The 21074-nt window shown below is 44.8% G+C and overlaps 1 protein-coding gene across 1 annotated transcript; it reads left to right on the forward strand.

Annotated features, from left to right (window-relative positions):
• The first annotated feature begins 863 nt into the window (after nt 1-863).
• Nucleotides 864-20450, forward strand: WIPF2 (WAS/WASL interacting protein family member 2). The gene is made up of 7 exons (XM_041726822.1): nt 864-869; nt 1346-1502; nt 2427-2543; nt 2903-3559; nt 13327-13536; nt 14833-14934; nt 15541-20450. Exons 1-7 carry the CDS (start codon nt 864-866, stop codon nt 15579-15581), a joined length of 1290 nt encoding a protein of 429 aa, XP_041582756.1. The 3' UTR covers nt 15582-20450.
• The last annotated feature ends 624 nt before the right edge of the window (nt 20451-21074 follow it).

The following is a 21074-nucleotide window of genomic DNA, read 5'->3' on the forward strand; positions in this document are numbered from 1 at the left end:
GACATGATCCTGCAGTCCCGGGATTGAGTCCCGCATCGGGTTCCCTGCACGGAGCCTGCTTCTCTCTCTGCCTGTGTCTCTGCCTCTCTCTGTATGTGTCTCTCATGAATAAATAAATAAAGTATTAAAAAAAAAAAAAAGAAACAAAAGAAAAGGTGGAGGGTGGGGGCAGCCTTAGGGAAAGGAGGAAAGGCACGGGCTTTGACATAATCAGACCAGCTCTGCATTTACTCTCCATGTGATGTTGACTTGTCTAAACTACTTCATTTCTTCATCTCTGGAATGGGAATAATATGGCCTGTGTTATTTTATTAAAATTTTATTTATTTATTTGAGAGAGAGTACATGCGAGCAGAGAGAGGAGCAGGGGAGAAAGAGGAGCAAGGGAGAGGGACAAGCAGACTCCACGGAGCCTACCATGGGGCTCGATCTCATGGCCCCGAGATCTTAACCTGAACCAAAACCAAGACTTGGACATCTATCCGACTGAGCCACCCAGGTGCCCCAATGTGGTCTATTTTATAACATTGTTTAGAAGATAAAGTAATAGGGAAGCAATAAAATCTATTAGTTGAGATAAGATAGGCTTTTTTTTTTTTTTAAGATTTTATTATTTGTGAAAGACACAGAGACTCTAGGATCACAGGACTCTAGGATCACGCCCTGAGCCAAAGGCAGGCGCTCAACCTCAGAGCCACCCACACATCCCAAGATAGGCATTTTAGAGTCAACTGCTTTGGATTCTTGTTTTACTATTTACTGGATGTGTGGCCTCAGGAAACCTTTTAGCTATTTTTACTTTCCAAATGGATAATGATAATAATACCTATTTCATAAAAATATTTCAAGATATAAATGAGATAATGGAAGTAACATGCTTAGCCTAAGGCATAGTAGAGACTCATGATTGCTTTCATACATATAAAACATCTATCGTACAAACCCAGCACACAGGTACTCTGTAAGCATTAGTTAAGGCCTCCTTTTTTCTCTTTCTTAAGTGGGAGAGAGAGAATTGCAAGCAGGCTGCACACCCAGGGCCTGACATGGGGTTCGATCTCACTACCCCGAGATCACGACCTGAGCCGAAATCAAGAGTCACTTAACTGACTAAGCCCTCCAGGCGCCCCTGATAAGTCTTCCTTTCAGAAGCTTCTGATAGGAGGGAGACCTGTATCCTTCACAGAAGGCACAACAGAAGAAGGACTAGGAAGGCTGAGAATACACATTGGAACTGTTATTTGATGCAGGGATCTGATTAGGTTGGAGGGGCATTCATGAAACCAGCTTGGCTTATGGTATTTATCCCAAGCTCATGGTACAGGGAACTATTTAGGATGAATAGTTAAATTTTCTCCTCTTCCTCCAGGCAAACACAGAGCAGCCCAAGCTGAGTAGAGATGAGCAGCGGAATCGAGGTGCCCTCTTACAGGACATCTGCAAAGGGACCAAGCTGAAGAAGGTGACCAACATTAACGATCGGAGTGCTCCCATCCTTGAGAGTGAGTCTAATCTTTATTTTCTAGTGAGCCACCAGGATTCCAGGATTTGACTTGGAGACTTGGTTGGCCTGTCATTTTATTGTTGGGCCTTAAATGGGAACATTTTGTCCTTTAGGAGAGTTTTCTTTGAATGCTCTTGGGCTGTCTTTGCATCTGTTCATTTGAATACCTTAGAAGTTTCTCTTTGACCTTTGGGAAGCATTCTCTGGGTAGGACTCCATCTTATGTGACTAGTGCTCACTAGGGCACATTCTTGGCTGTTCTCTGAGGAGACCACCATGTTACTAAAAACTGCCAAGCTGAAGCTAACAATTTTATAATTCCCAGAAGTGTCCATTCTGAAAGGCTTCTGGAGAGTTTGCTCACACCTGGACCCTTAAGTCACGGGGCCCCATATAATCTGAGACGTGGAGAGGAGAGCCCAGAGAATTTTGCTGAATGTGTCTTGATCCTGGTTTTCCCTCTGCCTTTCCTAAATAGGGAAGTTTGGCTCCTTGTTTCTTTTGTTCTTTCTCTTTCATCACGGTGAAGAGTTTTATTTCCACATGAAACTGTGGAGCTGAGAGGCCTTGCATTTTTTTTTTTTTTAATGCAAAGTCAAAAGCAAGATTGATTTGTTTCCAAATTAAAGCCCAGATAGAGGGCAGCCCCGGTGGCTCAGCGATTTAGCGCCGCCTGCAGCCCAGGGCGTGATCCTGGAGACCCGGGATCGAGGCTCCCCGCATGGAGCCTGCTTCTCCCTCTGCCTGTGTCTCTGCCTCTCTCTCTCTCCTCTCTGTGTATTCTCATAAATAAATAAATAAAATAAAATAAATAAAATAAAATAAAAATAAAGCCCAGATAGAGGAGGCATTTCTCCTCAGGATTCACTTGGTCACCAGCTCTGGGCATGTGAAGTGAAAACCCTAATGGTATGCTTTCCAGAACCCAAAGGAAGCAGTGGTGGTTATGGCTCTGGAGCAGCTGCCCTGCAGCCCAAGGGAGGTCTCTTCCAAGGGGGAGTGCCGAAACTCCGACCTGTGGGAGCCAAGGACGTTTCAGGTATCTGATCAGAAAGTTTCTTAGGATATTTCCCAAGTGCATTAATTCCTGACTAGTCCCAAGTGGGTCTTCTAGGGTCAAGGCCTGTGGTAGAGGTGGGAGGAAGGAGAAGTGGGAGCAGGGGAGGAGTTACAGAGCAGAATAAAACTAAAGCTGAGGGATTAAATAAAAATGTGTTTAACTTGTTATCAGCAGTATTTGTTGGTGGGCCCTGAGCCTGAAACCAGATTAAGACCCAGAATTATACAGGCATTTACCCTGCTACCATGCAGGTTACACTAAGGAGGCTGAGTGAAGTAGAGATACCGACCAGCGTGTATCTAACTCTGTTGATCGAGTGCTATCTGCTTTATTTGTAGAGAACCTAGCTGGTAAGCCAGCCCTGCAAGTTCCCAGTTCTCGAGCTGCTGCCCCAAGGCCACCGGTATCTACAGCTGGTGGGCGCCCTCAAGATGATACAGACAGCAACCGAGCCTCACTCCCAGAACTGCCCCGGATGCAGAGACCCTCGTTACCGGACCTCTCTCGACCTAATACCACCAGCAGTACAGGCATGAAGCACAGCTCCTCTGCCCCTCCACCACCACCCCCAGGGCGGCGTGCCAATGCACCCCCTACACCTCTGCCTATGCACAGCAGCAAAGCCCCAGCCTACAACAGAGAGAAACCCTTGCCGCCTACACCTGGACAAAGGCTGCACCCTGGTCGAGAGGGACCTCCTGCTCCACCCCCAGTCAAACCACCTCCTTCCCCTGTGAATATCAGAACGGGACCAAGTGGCCAGTCTCTGGCTCCTCCTCCACCGCCTTACCGACAGCCTCCCGGGGTCCCCAATGGACCCTCCAGTCCCACTAATGAGTCAGCCCCGGAGCTGCCCCAGAGACACAATTCTTTGCATAGGAAGACTCCAGGGCCTGTCAGAGGCCTAGCGCCTCCTCCACCCACCTCAGCCTCTCCCTCACTACAGAGTAATAGACCACCTCCCCCAGCTCGGGACCCTCCCAGTCGGGGGGCAGGTAAGTACTTGGAAGCACTTTTTTTTCCTATCTCTTGGAGAATTGAGTTTGTCTTTTTACCCTTTTCTCCAAAGCTCTCTTTTAGCGATTAAAAAGAAAAAGAATTCACTTACTCATTCAACAGGTTTACTGAATGCCTTTTTCTATATCAGACTCTGTTGTTAGGGAAACAGCAATCAATAGAAGAGTCCTGTTCTCTGGACAGTCAAGCAAATAAATTAGTAAAATATACATATTTATATTTATATTTATATTTATATTTGTGTATATATATATATATATATATATATATATATATACACACATGGTTTGTAAATATTTTACAGAAATACAAAGCAGAGAAGGGGAATAAGAATAAGGGGTGGAGGGTAGTGGTAATATTTTTTATTGCAGAAGTGGGGTGAGAGTAGGTAGGGGTCAGGAAAGTTTTACTGATAAAGTAACGATCTGGCAGAGAGTGACAGTAAGCTAACCGGTTATCTGAGAGAATAGTTACTGCAGGCATTGGGAACAGCAGATACAAAGGCCATGAGACTGGGAACAGCAGGGAGGCCATTGTGGCAGGACATGGAGTTCAGGAAGCTAAATTTCCACAGGAGAACACTGTAGGACTTTGTTGAGACTGGGATTTACTTGGTGAATTGCTGAGCACTGGAACAAAGGAGAAACATTGCTTTATCTTTTTGTTTTTTTAAGATTTTATTCATTTGGGATCCCTGGGTGGCGCAGCGGTTTGGCGCCTGCCTTTGGCCCAGGGCGCGATCCTGGAGACCCGGGATCGAGTCCCACATCAGGCTCCCGGTGCATGGAGCCTGCTTCTCCCTCTGCCTATGTCTCTGCCTCTCTCTCTCTCTGTGACTATCATAAATAAATAAAAATTAAAAAAAAAAAAAAAAAAAAAAAAGATTTTATTCATTTACTTGAGAGAGAGAGCATGAGCGTTGTGGAGGGGCAGAAGGAGAAGGAGGGGCAGAAGGCTGAGCAGGAAGCCTGACGTGGGGCTCGATTCCAGGACCCTGGGGCCATGACCTGAGCCACCTAGGCACCCCTGCTTTAGCTTTTAACTTTTTAATTTTTTAATTTTTTTTAAGATTTTATTTATTAATGAGAGAGACACACAGAGAGAGAGAGAGAGGCAGAGGCACAGGTAGAGGGAGAAGCAGGCTTCGTGCAGGGAGCCCAATGTGGAACTCAATCCTGGATCTCCAGGATCACTCCCTGGGCCGAAGGCGGCGTTAAACTGCTGAGCCACCCGGGCAGCTCTGCTTTAGCTTTTAAAATGATGACAAACTTGTGTGATGCAAACAGACAGCAGGAGGACAGAGGTGACAAGGGGGACTGTTTAGGAGGCTGTTGGAGTAAACTAGCAGATAGGTAGGACCACAACAGGTTTGGGGGAAGAAGACAGGTATTCACTTTTTTTTTAAAGATTATTTATTTATTGGGCAGCCCCCGTGGCGCAGCGGTTTAGCGCCGCCTGCAGCCCGGGGCATGATCCTGGAGACCCTGGATCGAGTCCCACATCAGGCTCTCTGTATGATGCCTGCTTCTCCCTCTGCCTGTGTCTCTGCCTCTCTCTCTGTCTCTATGAATAAATAAATAAAATCTTAAAAAAAAAAAAAAAAGATTATTTATTTATTTATTAGAGAGAGAGAGACAGAGGGAGAAGCAGGCTCCACGCAGGGAGCCCGACGTGGGACTCGATCCTGGGTTTCCAGGATCACACCCTGGGCGGAAGGCAGCGCCAAACCGCTAAGCCACCAGGGCTGCCCAGGTGTTCACTTTTGGACAAGTCAAGTTTGAGATGCCTGTCAGCCAAACACCAATTCATTATTTTCTCTTAGATATCTGTGAGATTCTGAAGTTCAGGAGAAAGGTCTGGGCTAGAGAAATTTGAATGATACATATTTTTAAGGATTTTATTTATTTATTTGACGGAGGGAGAGTGAGTACAAGCAGGTAGAGCAGCAGGCAGAGGGAGAGGGAGAAGCAGGCTCTCTGCTCAGCAGATCGGGGCTTAGTCTCAGGACCCTGGGATCACAACTTGAGCTGAAGGCAGAAGCTTAACCAACTGAGGCACCCCAAATTTGAATGATACTGAAAACCACATGCTGGGTGAGCTCACTTAGGGAGTCAGTCTAGATAGAGAAGAGGTTGAGGCCTTTATATTAGAAGTCAGAGAGATGGAGAGTAGCAAGAGAGGAAGCTGAGAAAGAGCCCCTGGTGAGGAAGGAAGAAAACAAGAGGATGCTGGAAGGATGTGAAGATGGAGTGATCAGCTGTGTCCAGGACTGAAAACAGAATGACACTGGTCTTAGGAGTCCTTTGGGGCGACCCCCAAACAACGTGATACCACCCCCCCTTTTTTTAAAGGATTTAATTTATTTAGAGAGGCAGAGACATAGGCAGAGGGAGAAGCAGGCTCCCTGCATTCCGATGCAGGACTTGATCCCCAGACTGAGGATCACGTTCTGAGCCGAAGACACACATTCAACTGCTGAGCCACCCAGGCATCCCACATGGTACCCTTTTGAGTAGTTTCAGTGAAGTGGTGGAGGATGAGAGTGAAAGTCTAACTGGGATGTGTTTGGGAACTCACGAATAGGAGGAAAGGAATTAGAGATAGCAAAGTAGAAATCTCAGTTTCCTTACAGGGGAGTGAGGGTGGGGGTGCAGATAAATAGAATACTTGCTGGAGGAGAATTGAGGGTTGAAACTCCTCCTCTCCAAGATGGAAGATATTTCCGTATCCATTTGGATACTGATGAAATGATACAGGAGAATGGGGAAATTGTCCAAGTAATGTCTCCAAGAAGGCTAAAAGGAATGGAATCTGATCCATAGGTAAGGGGTTGACCTTAGATAAGAACATAGATCATTCTTCCATGGTAACAAGAGGGAAGGCGGAGTGCATAGGCATAGATGCAAGTGGGCAGGTGGGCATCATGGTAGAAGCATGTGCAAATTTTCTTCTAGTTTGTTTCTTTTTTTTTTTTTTTTTCTAGTTTGTTTCTTATTGGTGAAATAGGACATCTATTGATGTGAGAGGGGAGGGAAGGAGAGAGAGGGCATGAAGTGGTGCTCTGGGAGTATGGGAGAATAAAGGGGGCGGGGGCAGGGGTGTCCTGGGAGAAGCAGCACGGAAGCCCACTCAGGATTAGGAGCCATACACTCAGAGTGAGATTGGCACAATGTGTGTTCAGCTGTGTGTATGCAGGTACTGAGTAGTGGCATTTAACCAGGGTTAGCTATTTTAGGCATGTATGACACCAAGGGAGAGTGGAGCCGGGAAGCTAAGGGTATAGGTCCAGGAGTGATTGTAACAGTGGACCATGAGCCTAAACTGGATGAGGAGGAGATAAGGAGCTCTGGAAAAGGTAGAAGAGGTTGTATAATCTTTTTACAAAATAGCATGACTGAAAGTAGAGAGTTAGGGAGACCGTGAAGCTCCCTGGGACCTTAGACCCGGGAATTCTGCCTCCCATGGCCTCTTATATCATTGGACTTTGAGCCACATCCTCCACAAAGCCTTTGAGCTTTTAAACAGTCCTTGCAGGTTTGGATCATTGATTAAGAAATTAAGTCATCAGGAAGCACATACTGAAAGCCCATTAACCTATGCTGCTGGTTGGCGAAGTACATAAGAGATTCGTATTTTAGGAGCTGGCAGTCTAACCTAAGGCAGTCATATAGTAATCTGGTACATTCCTGACTGTGTATCTCCCTGGCTTTAGCCATAAGAATTCCAATCTTATGGTAGCCTTTGATTCTATAAAGTTTAGGTTAAAAATTATTTTTTAAGGGACGCCTGGGTGGCTCAGCAGTTGGGTGGTTGCCTTCGGTTTAGGCTGGGATCTGGGATCAAGTCCCGCATCAGGCTCCTGCGAAGAGCCTGCTTCTCCCTCTGTCTATGTCTCTGCCTCTCTCTCTCTGTGTCTCTCATGAATGAATAAATAAATCTTTAGAAAAAATATTTTTTAATTTAGGGATTTTTTTAAGACCCTTTATCAAAGTAGAGCCCATATCTTTTTTTTTTTTTAAGGTTTTATTTATTTATTCATGAGAGACACGGGGGGCGGGGGGCGCAGAGACACAGGCAGAGGGAGAAGCAGGCTCCATGCAGGGAGCCCGACATGGGACTTGATCCTGTGTCCCCAGGATCAGGCCTTGGGCTGAAGGCAGCACTAAACCACTGAGCCACCTGGGCTGCATATCTTTCTAATCCTATCCAGGAATAGAAGTGGGGGAAAATGTAATTTCTGTGGGTTTAACTAAATAGTTTTACTTTTTTAATTAAATTATTTTTTTAAACAAAGCTGTAGGCCTAATGTGGGGTTTGAACTCAAGAGTCTTGCTCTACTGACTTGAGCCAGTCGGGCACCCTGAATTTGAGTAGTTTTAAATGTCTGCAGAATTCTTGCTTCCCACTTTTCTGTTCGTTCTTTGTGGTTTCTTTAAAAAATGTGAAGTTATGAGCCTTTTTCTTCTGTCCCTTAGCCATCACCAATTTTGAGGCCTGATGGAGTCCTCAGCCAGCTTTCCATCTCTATAACCAGAGCAGTAGTTCTTAGAGTGATAACACTGAGAGAAAATTGAGATATTTTAGTCAGAGATCTTCTGAGTATGTAGCTATCTTTATTGTGTGACCTTGGGCAGATAGCTCTCATTCTCTGAGTTTGTTCCCTCATGTCTTCATAGTATCTTCACGGGTAGTTGTAAATAAATGTATGGAAGTGCTTTGTAAATCATAGTATGCTGATGACTGTTAATGGTTTTATGCAAGGATTTCCAGGTAGTTCTTGGATTTCTCTCTCTCTCTTTTTTTTTTTAAGATTTTATTTACTTAGGGATGCCTGGGTGGCTCAGTGGTTTGGCACCTGCCTTTGGCCCCGGGTATGATCCTGGAGACCCGGGATTGAGTCCCATGTTGGGCTCCCTGCATTGAACCTGGTTCTCTTTCTGCCTATCTTTCTGCCTCTCTATCTGTGTCTCTCATGAATAAATAAATAAAATCTTAGAAATGAAAAAAAAGATTTTATTTATTTATTCAAGAGAGAGGCAGAGACATAGGCAGAGGGAGAAGCAGGCTACATGCAGGAAGCCTGATGTGGGACTCGATCCCAGGACTCTGGGATCATGCCCTTGAGCCAAAGGCAGACGTTCAACTTCTGAGCCATCTAGGCGTCCCATGGATTTATCTTTATTATTAAATCATATTATGACAGTATTATGTGATAATATACTTTTGTTTCTCTGTGAATTATTTACATTTGAAAAAGTGTGGAGTCTTTTGTCTTCCCAGGGTGCTCAGGGATCAGTGGTATTGGTTTCTGAATTTTTTCTTTGTGGAGTAAGACACTATTTTTTTTTTTTTTGACACTATTTTTAAGGGACTTTTTTTTTAAAGAATCAATACCATCATGCCCTCCTCAAAATTGAGTTTATCGAGGTTTACAAAAGGTGATCTCCCACCCCCAGGTTTATTTTACAAACTGCTTCTTTCTTACAGTCCTTGGGTTCCAGTGCCTTCACTTGAAACAGGGTTGTTTTTTTGTTTGTTTGTTTGTTTTTTGAGACGGTTTTAAAACCGATGTGATAGGGACGCCTGGGTGGCTCAGTGGTTGAGCGTCTGCCTTTGGGTCAGGGCGTGGTCCTGGGGTCTTGGGATTAAGTCCCCTGTCAGGCTCCCTGCATGGAGCCTGCTTCTCCCTCTGCCTGTGTCTGCTTGTCTCTCTCTGTGCCTCTCATGAATAAATAAATAACATCTTTTTTTTTTGAATTTTTTTTTTTTTTTATGATAGGCACACAGTGAGAGAGAGAGAGAGGCAGAGACACAGGCAGAGGGAGAAGCAGGCTCCATGCACCAGGAGCCCGACGTGGGATTCGATCCCGGGTCTCCAGGATCGCGCCCTGGGCCAAAGGCAGGCACTAAACCGCTGCGCCACCCAGGGATCCCTAAATAACATCTTTAAAAAAAAAACAAACAAACTGGATGTGACAAAGAGCCCAGAAACTTACTGGAGAGATGGCAGAACCCAGAGGGGATGACTGTCCCTGAGGGTGAGTGCCAAGGGAGCAAGGAGAGTGCTCTTTGTCCTACTCCATTGGCCAGTCTGGGTTGGCTCTAATCACTGCCACCTTCCCAGTGTGTAGCTGGTGTCCTTTTGATCCAAGCTAACCCTGCCTTATACTCCCTGGCCCTCCCCTAGAGTAGTCACAGACTCTCAGGCCCTGAGAAATCTGAGTTTTAGGGAAATATTTTGAAAGTGACCTGAAACAGCTTTGATTTGGGCAGATTTAGAATGAAATCAAGGTTCAGATATCTGCTAGGTGGTGTTAAGGAGACTTCTCTTTAGTTACTGCTTCTAATAGCACCTGTCTATACTTACACCTTGAAAAGAGTGAGGTAGACATTCAGAGTACATCTTAGGGGATGAAAAGTGGCATTATTTGGCCTACAGTGCTGGACCCCCTGTCTGCACACATCATTCCATTACTCTTTCATGCTTAACTGCAGTCACTCTACAGAAATTCCAACAATAATACAGGAGGAATAAGAAGATATGCTCTTGGGCACCTGACTGGCTCACTCAGTAGATGATACAACTTTTGATCTCAGGGTCATGCATTCAATCCCCACATTGGGTATAGAGCATACTTAAAAAAAAGATGATACACCCTTTATCAGTGTTGTCTGTTAAGCCGAGTAGTCTCTCCATGTATTATTTAGATAACAGGACATGGTGTTGGTACCAAAACATACACTTCCTTTTTTTTTTTTTCTTTTCTTTTTTAAAAAATTGTATTTATTTATTTGACACTGATTGAGCCAGAGAACACAAACAGGGGGAACAGTAGAGGGAGAGGAAGAAGCAGGCTTCCTCAGCAGGGAGCCTGATGCCAGACTCAATCCCAGGATCCCAGGATCCTGACCTGAGGTGAAGGCAGACACTTAACTGAGCCACCCAGGCACCCCTAAAAGATACACTTCCATCTCAGTGGGTTATATGTTTTGGGGGCAGATAATATAGAACTGTGGTAGTTATGAAAAGCGGTGTGGGCATAGTGGAAAGAGCAAATATATGCTGAGTCTTATTAGATCTGTGGCCTCAGACAAACAACCTGAATCCCAGTTTCTTCATTTGTGAAATGGGGATAATACCACATACTTTGTAGGAGTGGCTAAATAATTTTTAAAGATTTGATACATAGGGGATCCTCTGGTGGCTCAGCGGTTTAGCGCCTGCCTTCAGCCCAGGGTGTGATCCTGGAGTCCAGGATTGAGTCCCAAAGCAGGCTCCCTGCGTGGAGCCTGCTTCTCCCTCTGCCTGTGTCTCTGCCTTTCTCTCTCTCTGTCTCTCTCTCTTTGTGTCTCTCATGAATAAATAAATAAAATCTTAAAAAAAAAAGATTTAATGCATATAAAATACTTGGGGCAGTACCTGGAATATAACAGAAACCAAATAAATGATAGCTGCTATTTTTGTTAGTTAATGGAAAGAATAGAATAATACAACATAAACACCTTACTTAGAATCTATTCTAGTTGGGACGCCTGGGTATCTCAACAGTTTGGCACCTGCCTTTGGCCCAGGGCTTGATCCTGGAGACCCGGGATTGAGCCCCACGTCGGGCTCCCTGCATGGAGCCTGCTTCTCTCTCTCTGCCTCTCTCTCTCTCTCTATCTCTCATTAATAAATAAATAAAATCTTTTTAAAAAAGAATCTATTCTAGTGATGTTGACATGTCTTCAGATGTGTGTTTTTTTTTTTTTTTAAGATTTTATTTTATTTATGAGAGACACAGAGAGAAAGAGAGGCAGAGACACAGGCAGAGGAAGAAGCAAACTCCATGCAGGGAGCCCGATGTGGGACTCGATCTTGGGACTCCAGGATCGTACCCTGGGCTCAATGAAGGCAGACGCTAAACTGCTGAGCCACCCGGGCTGCCCTTCAGATGTGTTTTTGATGTTACTTTCTACTTGGTGGCACATTTTTGTCTTTTAAGAGTGAATTTGATTTTTGAAAAGCGAAATCAGACATAGGTATGAATATTTTTCTTGATGGTTGTACAAACTCAGCAATGAGATATGAGGGGCACCAGGGTAGCTCAGTCATCAGTTCAGTGTCTGACTCTTGGTTTCAGCTCAGGTCATGATCTCGGGCTTGTGAGGTTGAGCCCCACGTTGGGCTCTGCACTTAGCACAGAGCCTGCTCGTCCCTCTCCCTCTGCTCCTCCCCCAAGCTACCGCATGTGTGCATGCACTCTCTCTAAAATAGGTAAATAAAATCTTAAAAAAATGAGATATGAACATCATATATTTATGGATATGTCTAATTAGAAACTGGGTTTGGAGGGAGTTCCCAAAGAGGCATTCCCAGTTTTTTTGAGCAATGAGATAATCACTGAAGATACGCACTTTCCGCAGATGAACCTATTATACATTTTTGAGAATCACTCATTTTATTCCATACTACTAAGTGCTAGAGTAAGTGACACAGCCTATAAATGCTGTGGAGAATCACTCATTTGGAGAATCACTCATTTTATTCCATACTACTAAGTGCTAGAGTAAGTGACACAGCCTATAAATGCTGTGGGAGAACAAAGAAGGGAGGGGATTAGAGTAGAGTGCATTGCTTTGGGAAAGCCTGTAGAAGATGGGGCTTGAATCTAATCTTAAAGGAGAGGTTGGGGTTGGTCGTAAGGGAAGGGGGATGGCATTTCCACACCTTTTGGGGGAGTCACAGGAGCAAAGCATATGTGGTTTGGTTTAGTCACCACATGTTAATTGTGAACATACTGTGTGCTATACATTTGTCTGAGCTTGGAAACTCAGATGAATGGACACTGCCCTGACTTAGTGTGCTGCAGAAGAGGTACATAAAATGAACAATTATGATATAATATAGTGGTGTAGTAGAGATACAGAGGTGACAGTGGGAGTCCCAGCCTAGGAATCAAGCAAGGAAGAGGAGAAGGTGATACCAGGCTGCCTGCCTCGCATGGTAAGTTGCTGTGTAAAAAAGAAGGATGATGGGGTGAGACTCAGTTGGGGTTGAAACTAAGGATTTGAAATTTCTTCTTCCTCCTCTTCTTTTTTTTTCTTTTTTTTTTTTTTTAATATTTATTTATTTATTCATGGGAGACAGAGAGACACAGGCAGAGGGAGAAGTAGGCTCCCTGCAGAGAGCCCAATGTGGGACTCAATCCGGATCCTGGGATCACATCCCGAACCGAAGGTAGACGCTCAACCACTGAGCCACCCAGGCATCCCAGGATTTGGAACTTCTTGATAGAGGAGATACACAGTCCTTAGAAAAGTTTGAGCAAGTGTTTTGGGGGAGATTAGTGAGTTATGCAGAATAGATTGGAATGGTAAGAGATGAGAAGCAAGGAGAACATTTGGGAAGCTTTTTGCAGTAGAACAGGCTAAATACGAGAGAGCCTTGAATTAGAATTGTGGAGGAAGGCATGGAAAGGCAGGGAAAAGATCATCAAGAGTAGGCAGAGTTCTTGACTGACTTGAAATAGGAAATGAAAAGGGTCACACATTTATTTTGGACTTTGGGGTCTGGAAGGATGTTCTCACTGTTAAGTAGGGATGAGAGGAGAGTGAGTCTGCTATTTGACATGCTGCCCAGAAGCTCCTGGAGCCCAGCTCTTTGGGAAGGCACCAAGGCACTCTTAGCACATATCTCTCAAATTCCCCCCCACCCCTCACCATCTCTGCATCCTATCCTAACTGCTTTGGATTTTCCTTGCAGCTCCTCCACCCCCACCACCCATGATCCGAAATGGTGCCAGGGATGCTCCCCCTCCTCCCCCACCGTACCGAATGCATGGGTCAGAACCCCTGAGCCGAGGAAAGCCCCCACCTCCTCCCTCAAGGACGCCAGCTGGGCCACCTCCTCCTCCACCACCACCCCTGAGGAACGGCCATAGAGATTCTATTACCACTGTCCGATCTTTCTTGGGTGAGTAGCTAGCTGTTTTAGTCTCATAGTTCCTGCAGTGACTTCGCTAATTCCAGTGACCACTCTAGATTATCCTTTGTTCACAGCAGATCCTCTCCTGACTTAACCTCAGATCTCTGGGCCCCCACCATTGCCATCCCTTGCCTTCTACGAATTCTAGAAGGCAATGATTGCTTTAGAAGAGATTGAAGTAAAAGCAGTAGGTGTTGTGCTAATAACTCTGAAGCTGCTGTCTTGCTCCCCAAGGATCATTTGTGGTTGGCTTTTAGGTCAGAGACTTTATCCCTTTCAGGATTATTTAGACAGGGATGATGTATCTTCCTAGGAAGGAGAGGGCCTTAAAAAGCAGCAGCAACAAAAACCTATCATACACAACATTATTCTAGTAATATAGAGCCACAACCTAGCTGTGTTACTTTGAGGAAGTCACTTCACTTCTGTGGGCCTCACTTCCCTCATCTGTGAAATCAGGAGGTTGATGAGATCAAGAGTGTATCAGATTTGACTTTTTTAAGGTTATAAATGAGTTTTACGCCCCACCTAAGAGATTATAATTCATTGAGTCTAGGATGGAGCCCCCAAGCAAAGGTTGTCCATAGGGTTTCCTCAGACCCTCTGTTGAAGACCCCTGGAAAGATCTGTACAGTCTCCTTCAATCCTGACACTCTGAATTCTTTTTAATGGTTACCACTCGCAGTCTGGTCTGTTCCTCATTGGGGGACCAGGGTATTTGGAATGTGTTTGAGCCACACCATTAGAAAATCTGAGCCTTCCTGTAGAGGGGCCATGGAAAGTGGGAGTGGAGGCCATGAGTTGGCTGTCCCCGACTATATTGTAGAGCTAAATGAGGGTAACGTGGCCCAGAGGGGAATTATCTGGTCAGATCTCTCACTAGCTGGTGACAGAAATTTCCATTTTAGGTTACCGTCTACCAATCTGGGGATTCAGGTCAGTTGGTTTCCCATGGTGACAGTCTCTAAAATGACTTTAACTGAAACAGAACAAACAGCTGGTCTCCTTTCCTGTTAAGTGCCTGATTTTTGGTGGAAAGATTTGAAGAACCAATTCAAAGACTCATTCCTTAATGTAAGAGCCTCTGAGCACATCCTCTGTGTGTGTAAGGTGCATTGAAAGATCCTGTTACTGGCCTCAGGAACCCTGGGTTAGTGGGCCAGGGAGGTCCCTGTGGTCCATCAGAATGTGAGGGAGATTAGCAAGGGGAGGGGCAGAAGTGGTACAGGGTATGTGAGAGCATAAGGAAGGGTGATGTGACTTAATATTCTGTTCCTTTCCTAGATGATTTTGAGTCAAAGTATTCTTTTCATCCAGTAGAAGACTTTCCTGCTCCAGAAGAGTATAAACACTTTCAGAGAATATATCCCAGCAAAACAAACCGAGGTGAGAAGAGTAGTCTATGAAAGTTTTTCCATAATTCCATAGAAAGTAGAATTGGTGTATTTTTCTTAGATTAAAATTTGCTTTTCCTCATCTGCGTTTAAAAAAAAAAATTTAGGGGATCCCTGGGTGGCGCAGCGGTTTGGCGCCTGTCTTTGGCCCAGGGCGTGATCCTGGAGACCCGGGATCGAGTCCCACATTGGGCTCCCGGTGCATGGAGCCTGCTTCTCCCTCTGCCTGTGTCTCTGCCTCTCTCTCTCTCTGTGACTATCATAAATAAATAAAAATTAAAAAAAAAAATTTAAGATTTTATTTATTCATGAGAGACAGAGATAGGCAGAGGGAAAAGCAGGCTCCTCACAGGGAGCCCGATGTGGGACTTGATCCCAGGACTCCAGGATCATGACCTGAGCTGAAGACAGATGCTCAACCACTGAGCCACTCAGGTGTCCCTCATCTGTGTTTTCTTAAAAAAAACAAGGAAACAATAAAATCAGTTCCTAAAATCTAAAGGTTAGCTTAAGGAGCCTCTCATTTCAGGAATGTTTGGGTTATTCAGGGTTTGATCATTGACCTCATGTATGTGGATTTTATTTTTATATTTTTCAGCTGCCCGTGGAGCCCCACCTCTGCCACCCATTCTCAGGTGAAGCCTGGCTTGGTCCTGTTCCTCAGGAAAAGGATGGACCCTCTCCTCTGCTCAGATGGTCCCTTCCATTCCCCTGAAACCTGCATGAGAGCTCCTGACGTGTTTCTCCAGTGCAACCCACCTCTAGACACCAAGCGTCCTCCCCACTCACCTCCATCTATGCATCTCGTCTCTAGACTTGGTGATTGGACTCTTTGTATTGACAGTAGGGTCTCAAACCCTGTATCCATCCCTCTTCTTGCAAGTCCTGCTAGCCAGATGAGGAAAAAGCTTCCATGTCTTCTGCTTTCCTCTTGGGGAAAGGTGCCTTGTGATGAATGAACTTACTGTTGGGGCAGGGTGGAGAATGGTACTCCTACTTTCTCCTACCCACTGTGGGGGAAGCATGGCAGGAATATTATATTTCCTCATTTAGGAGGCTGGCACAGCCAGGACTTCTAGGGAGTGGACATTTTTAGTGAAACAGGAAAGGAATTTGCAGAGAAGTGATCTGTTTTAAAGGTCAAGTTTGAAGAAAGGGCAAAGAAATGGGTCTGCTTTCTTCTTAGGGGTATTTTGGTTTTGCTCTCACCCCACCCCATGCCATCACCCCAGGGAGAAGTTGAATACTAGAAACACTAAATACTAATCAGTTGAACTAAACATCTAATAAAAAGAGAGGGTGAAATAAACTGGGGACCCTTTTAGAGCTAGTGAGTTTCTCTGCAGCAAAGGGACCAGGAGCCATTTGTGTCCTCTGGGACTCCCTGCCCATTTTCCTGTTTCCTCAGGGTAGTGAGGCTGAGGGCTGTTTTTTCCTCTCTGCACTGCCTATCCCTGCAAGTGAAAAGTCACTTTCATTCATTATAGATTGACAAACTCCAGAAACCTGCAGTGGGAGATGGAAAGATAAGGCGATGGCCTTGACACCACTTAGTCTTTTCTGACTAGCCGTGAAGGCCATTGGCCCTTTTAGTCCTGCTCAGACACTTCAGCCCCTGATGGGTGCCCCAGGATGACAAGGGAAGAGTGAAGCACCTCCGTGGAAGGGGTCAGCTCTGTGGGCTGCGAAGGACTTTAAGGCCTGCTTGTTCCAAAGTTCATGGCCCATCTGACTGAGCAGGTTCTTCATGTTCCTTCTTCCACTAGTCTTTCCTTTGTGAGACTGCAGGGGTTAACACAGCAGAATAGAGAAGGGTGAGGAAGCTTATGGGGATAGTCAAAAATTCCTCTGTGCCAGGAAGCACAAAGGCTTTGGTGAGGTGTGCCTCAGTCCAGTTGGTCTTCCTTGGCAGCCAGCAATATGTTTCTTTGTCTTCCAGGTCATAGTTGAAGGGCACAGAGGGTTCCAGTCTAGGTTGGAACTGAGCTTGGATGGTGGGACGGGGGACTTCACCATTCTCCAACAGCAGAATGGCTCCTGGGCTCTACAGATGGATGTTCAGTTTGCTACAACTCTTGCCAAGTGCAGACTGCTCAAAGCTTTGGAGTGAGAGCAGAGGAGGAGCCAGGGCTTTTCCTCAAAATGAATGGGGAAGTCAATTAAAAATTTTCACCAGGTACATCACAGGCTTAAATTGACTTAGGGACCTCTCCGTCTGTTGGGTCACAGACCAAGGATCTGTGCATGGTGCCCAGTGAAACCCAAGTCTTCCCGTGCAAGATGGGAGAGCTCTGGACTTGGGTTGTTTGTACAGGGTATGCTATCCTTGCTATTCTTTGCCATCCCCTGGATAACATCGACTCTTGGGACAAACCATGATGAGGTCTGTCACCAAACCTTTTCTGATCATTTTCTTCATTGTTTTTATTTTCAAATCTGTTAGCAGTTATCTCTCAGCAGTACCCCAGCATCTTGAAGCCAGTAGTGCTAAGACCGCGCGTGAGTGGAGGGAAAGAGAGAGTACAAGAGTTAATCCTGCAGCAGAGTTCCAGGGGAGATGCTGACCAGTTTCTGAACTTGGACTGTGAAGTCTTCCCATTTATTTTTGAAATGGGAGTTGATGCCTTTTGTACAATATTATCAAAGTATATCTCCACCACCCCCCACCTTTACTCAGACATAGAGCATCAAAACAAGTATCACAAGTAAAAGCCAAACCCCAGCTTTTCATTGGGGCTGATACCTTCCTCCTCTGTGACCTGCTGCCCTTCATACTCCCCAGCATTTTGGACTGTGTCACATGGGTATTGGTTGTATTCTCATTTTCTTGGCCTCATGAAAAAAGGCCAGGGCCTAGATCTAATCAGATGGATTTTCTTCTTGAGAGCATATTGATGGCACAGTACCTATTTAAATGTCTTTGCCTTATACATTATTTGGTCCCTCTGTTAATAACAGATTTAATATCGTGTATATTTACTATTGAAGAATGGGAATGTGATCCTTATAGTTACTGATCTATTTTGTATGTTGTAAAAAGCTTGTAATATAGATTTAAGGTGGGCTGGCTGCAAGAGCACTAAAACTTCTCACCTTTTAAACTGCTCATTTTATCTGCTTGTGGGAATGTCGTCTCTTCGGTGGAAGATTGGGTGGTCTCATGTTGAGACTCTTACCCAGTCCCATTAACCCCCTTATTCCCTCCCAGAAGGAAGAGACATTGCCCAACTAAGCATCAGGAAGCTGTGTTAGAAGCCCTTGTGTGTGTTTGGTTTTATGATGTTTTTCTCTAGGGGGAAAAACTTAATGGTTTTTTCCACCCTTTCTAGGAAGCATAACAGTGGCTTCCAGGTTTTTAAATGAGCTAGATAACCCCTCCCCCCCTTCTTCGGTCATCAAACCTGGATCAAATCACTTTGATATTCCAGGTGTGGGTTTTTCTTTTGTGGGGATTTCCTCCAGCTGCAGAGCCCCATCATCCTCACAGCCCAGAGTGAGGGTGCTTAGGGCTACCCCACCTGGTGGATGTGAGGCTGCTGTCTCGAGAAATGCATCCCAGCCACTAGGATGCTGGCCAAGGCAAGACTAGCCACTAGCCGTTGCACTGGGGGCATCCCTTCACCCCACAGCTTCCCAACTTGAAATCCAGATTTACCTCCAGGGAGAGGTGAGAAAAAATTGTAAATAGACTTGCTACAGAGCAACTCAGGGTTGGGGTGTGTTTTAATTCTCCTGATCACTTGAAATAATCTGTAGGCTGAGTGCTTATGGGAGTGGGGGAAAATGTGACTCCAGGGTCCTTTCCTTCTGCAAAACTCTAGGGGTGGAGTATAGGGCATCTAAGGCCCTTTGATGGCACTACACTGAGCTGTCTGTCCTTCTGGAAACCCAACCTACAATCAACTGCAAATCCAATTCTTCACATTCCAGTTGTAGCCTTTCTTTCCCTACAGAATCTCAGTCCCTGGCAATGTGGTCAAGGTGGCTTTCTGTAAGCCACCTTGATTTAGGGAATGGAAGGTGTTACAACTCTGCCTTCAAGAGTCATCTCTTAAAAGCTAAATAAAACAAAACTACAGTCACCTTCAAAACATACAAAAAGAAGGATAACTGTTTAACTGAAGGAAGGATTTGGTTCCATTCAACTCCACGGTCATTGTGCCTTTACTTGTGTTAGATTTCTGTGCTCTCTTCCTCTCTCTTTGAAGCAATTAAAATCTTCCTTGATAACTGTTTCCTTCTTTCTACTCTTGTTTCTCACAACTTAGTGGGTTTTCTCTCTAATTGTCTTAAATCTCATTCCACTGGTGGCAGAGGAGCCAAGCCTTCTTTTCTCATGTCTAACCTTTGTCTTTTCCCACGGGGACCAGCATGGATGTCCTAGTCAACACTGAATAAAAGACTAGAATGATGTGTGCAGTGTGCGTGCGTGTGTGTGTGTCCGTCTGTCCGTCCGTCCATCTTTGCATGTGGGTCAGTTTATTTTCTTTAAAAAAATAATTTATTGTATGATTTATTTTGGAGTTATATTCCAATTACAGTGCTCCCTCTCCCAATAAGCAGTGATTCCCCCCTCCCCCAACACCTCTCTACAATGTATAATCTGGTCTCAGGTTGGATTCTTTGGTACATTTCTTTCTTCTGGATGCTGTGCAGTTTAATTAAACCTTGCTTTAAAAACAAAAACAAAAACCTGAAAACTGTGTACTCTTGTGTGGAACACTGCCTCCAGTGGTGGCATAGAGAGGGGAGAAAATTTGTTGCTTCTGGTGAGTGAGTATAGTGACTTTAGAACCTCTAAGAAGGTAGTTACACTGACTTGGGCAGAAGCATCTGCAGCCTCCCAGGGATCAGAGGTCTTCCCTCCTCCCTCCTGCCATATTTTGTATATCACAGTTCCCATTAACCATGCTCATCTGGGTGATTCTGATACGATAGCTTTGGTCATCATTTATGTTTGCCACCTACCTTGTCATTGCCCATGATTTCAGGGGACTCAGGACGCTCTGGCCTTGTGTCCTCTCCTTACATGTCTTAGGATTCTTTCTGTGTTGCATGGCAGATTCTCCCACTGAGTATGGAAGAAGAGGTGGGGGTAGAGCAGACAATGTGTCTATTTTTATTGTGGGTGTTGGCTTTTTTTTCTCCCCTGCCTTTTATGTTGCAGTTGCAATCTTGGCTGGCTTTCTTGAACTTTGACTTGGGGTGTAAGAACTGAACCAGACATTCTCTGCTTACTGTGGTCAGCTGACATAGTCACCACTAAGACTTAATGAGCTCACCTTGCACTTTCATCATCAGGCTTGAAATTCTTTCCCATACTGATTCATAATGGGTGTGTGTATATGAATCACTTTCACATAATTTAGATATAAAAACCTATGAGAGGGAGGGGGGGAAAGGCCTCCTTTCATTTTCATCCATACTTGCCAGATTGGCTGAATCCCTGATTATTTGATCCATCATTGTTATTAATATGATTAATAAACTACCTATTTATTGATTTAATTGTTCCTCCTGTGACTTTAAATAGCCCTCAAACGGAGCTTGCCCGAATGACCCTCAACTTCCTAAACCTGTAAGGTTTCTCTATCCTATTGGGGTGGTATTGCTAGTTTGTGTATGCGTACACAAAAGGATGTTGGGCAGGTCCTTCCAGTGTGATTTGATTCCTTCCCTCATGATACTGTGTATCAGTTAGCAGGTGATAAGGACACTAGTTTGTCAACTCTCACTATTAGTGAGACACAGCTGCTTACTGTGAATGTGCCTGTTTAAGTATTTCCTGGCCCAGCCCAGCCACAAACTGTGACTTGCTGCAAAGATGCTGCCTGTCTCTGACTTCCCATTACTCTGCAGACAGAAGTAAGAGAACTAAAATATCAACCTCAGGATCCTAACCACCCCAGAGGATAACTACAGAGAACTGCTTTGTGTCTGACATCACTGGAGCCCAGTCTGGATCACTTTTACACGTAATTGGATTCATTTTCTCCTAGGTTTAATCTCCTAGTGTGAGATTTAAAGGACTATATGCTAAAATAAATAAAATAAAATAAAATAAAGGACTATATGCTATCCAGCCGCAAAAAGTATTCATGAAATAGGTGGAAATCGGGATCCCTGGGTGGC

This window comes from Vulpes lagopus, chromosome 12 (assembly GCF_018345385.1).
Source record: "Vulpes lagopus strain Blue_001 chromosome 12, ASM1834538v1, whole genome shotgun sequence".
NCBI classification, from domain to species: Eukaryota; Metazoa; Chordata; class Mammalia; order Carnivora; family Canidae; genus Vulpes; species Vulpes lagopus.

What these genes read in the sequence shown, in the direction of transcription:
- WIPF2 (XM_041726822.1), top strand. An exon ending in GAGTGCTCCCATCCTTGAGA is followed by an intron (nt 1,503 to 2,426) that starts GTGAGTCTAATC and finishes TATGCTTTCCAG; the next exon opens with AACCCAAAGGAAGCAGTGGT. An exon ending in GGGAGCCAAGGACGTTTCAG is followed by an intron (nt 2,544 to 2,902) that starts GTATCTGATCAG and finishes CTTTATTTGTAG; the next exon opens with AGAACCTAGCTGGTAAGCCA.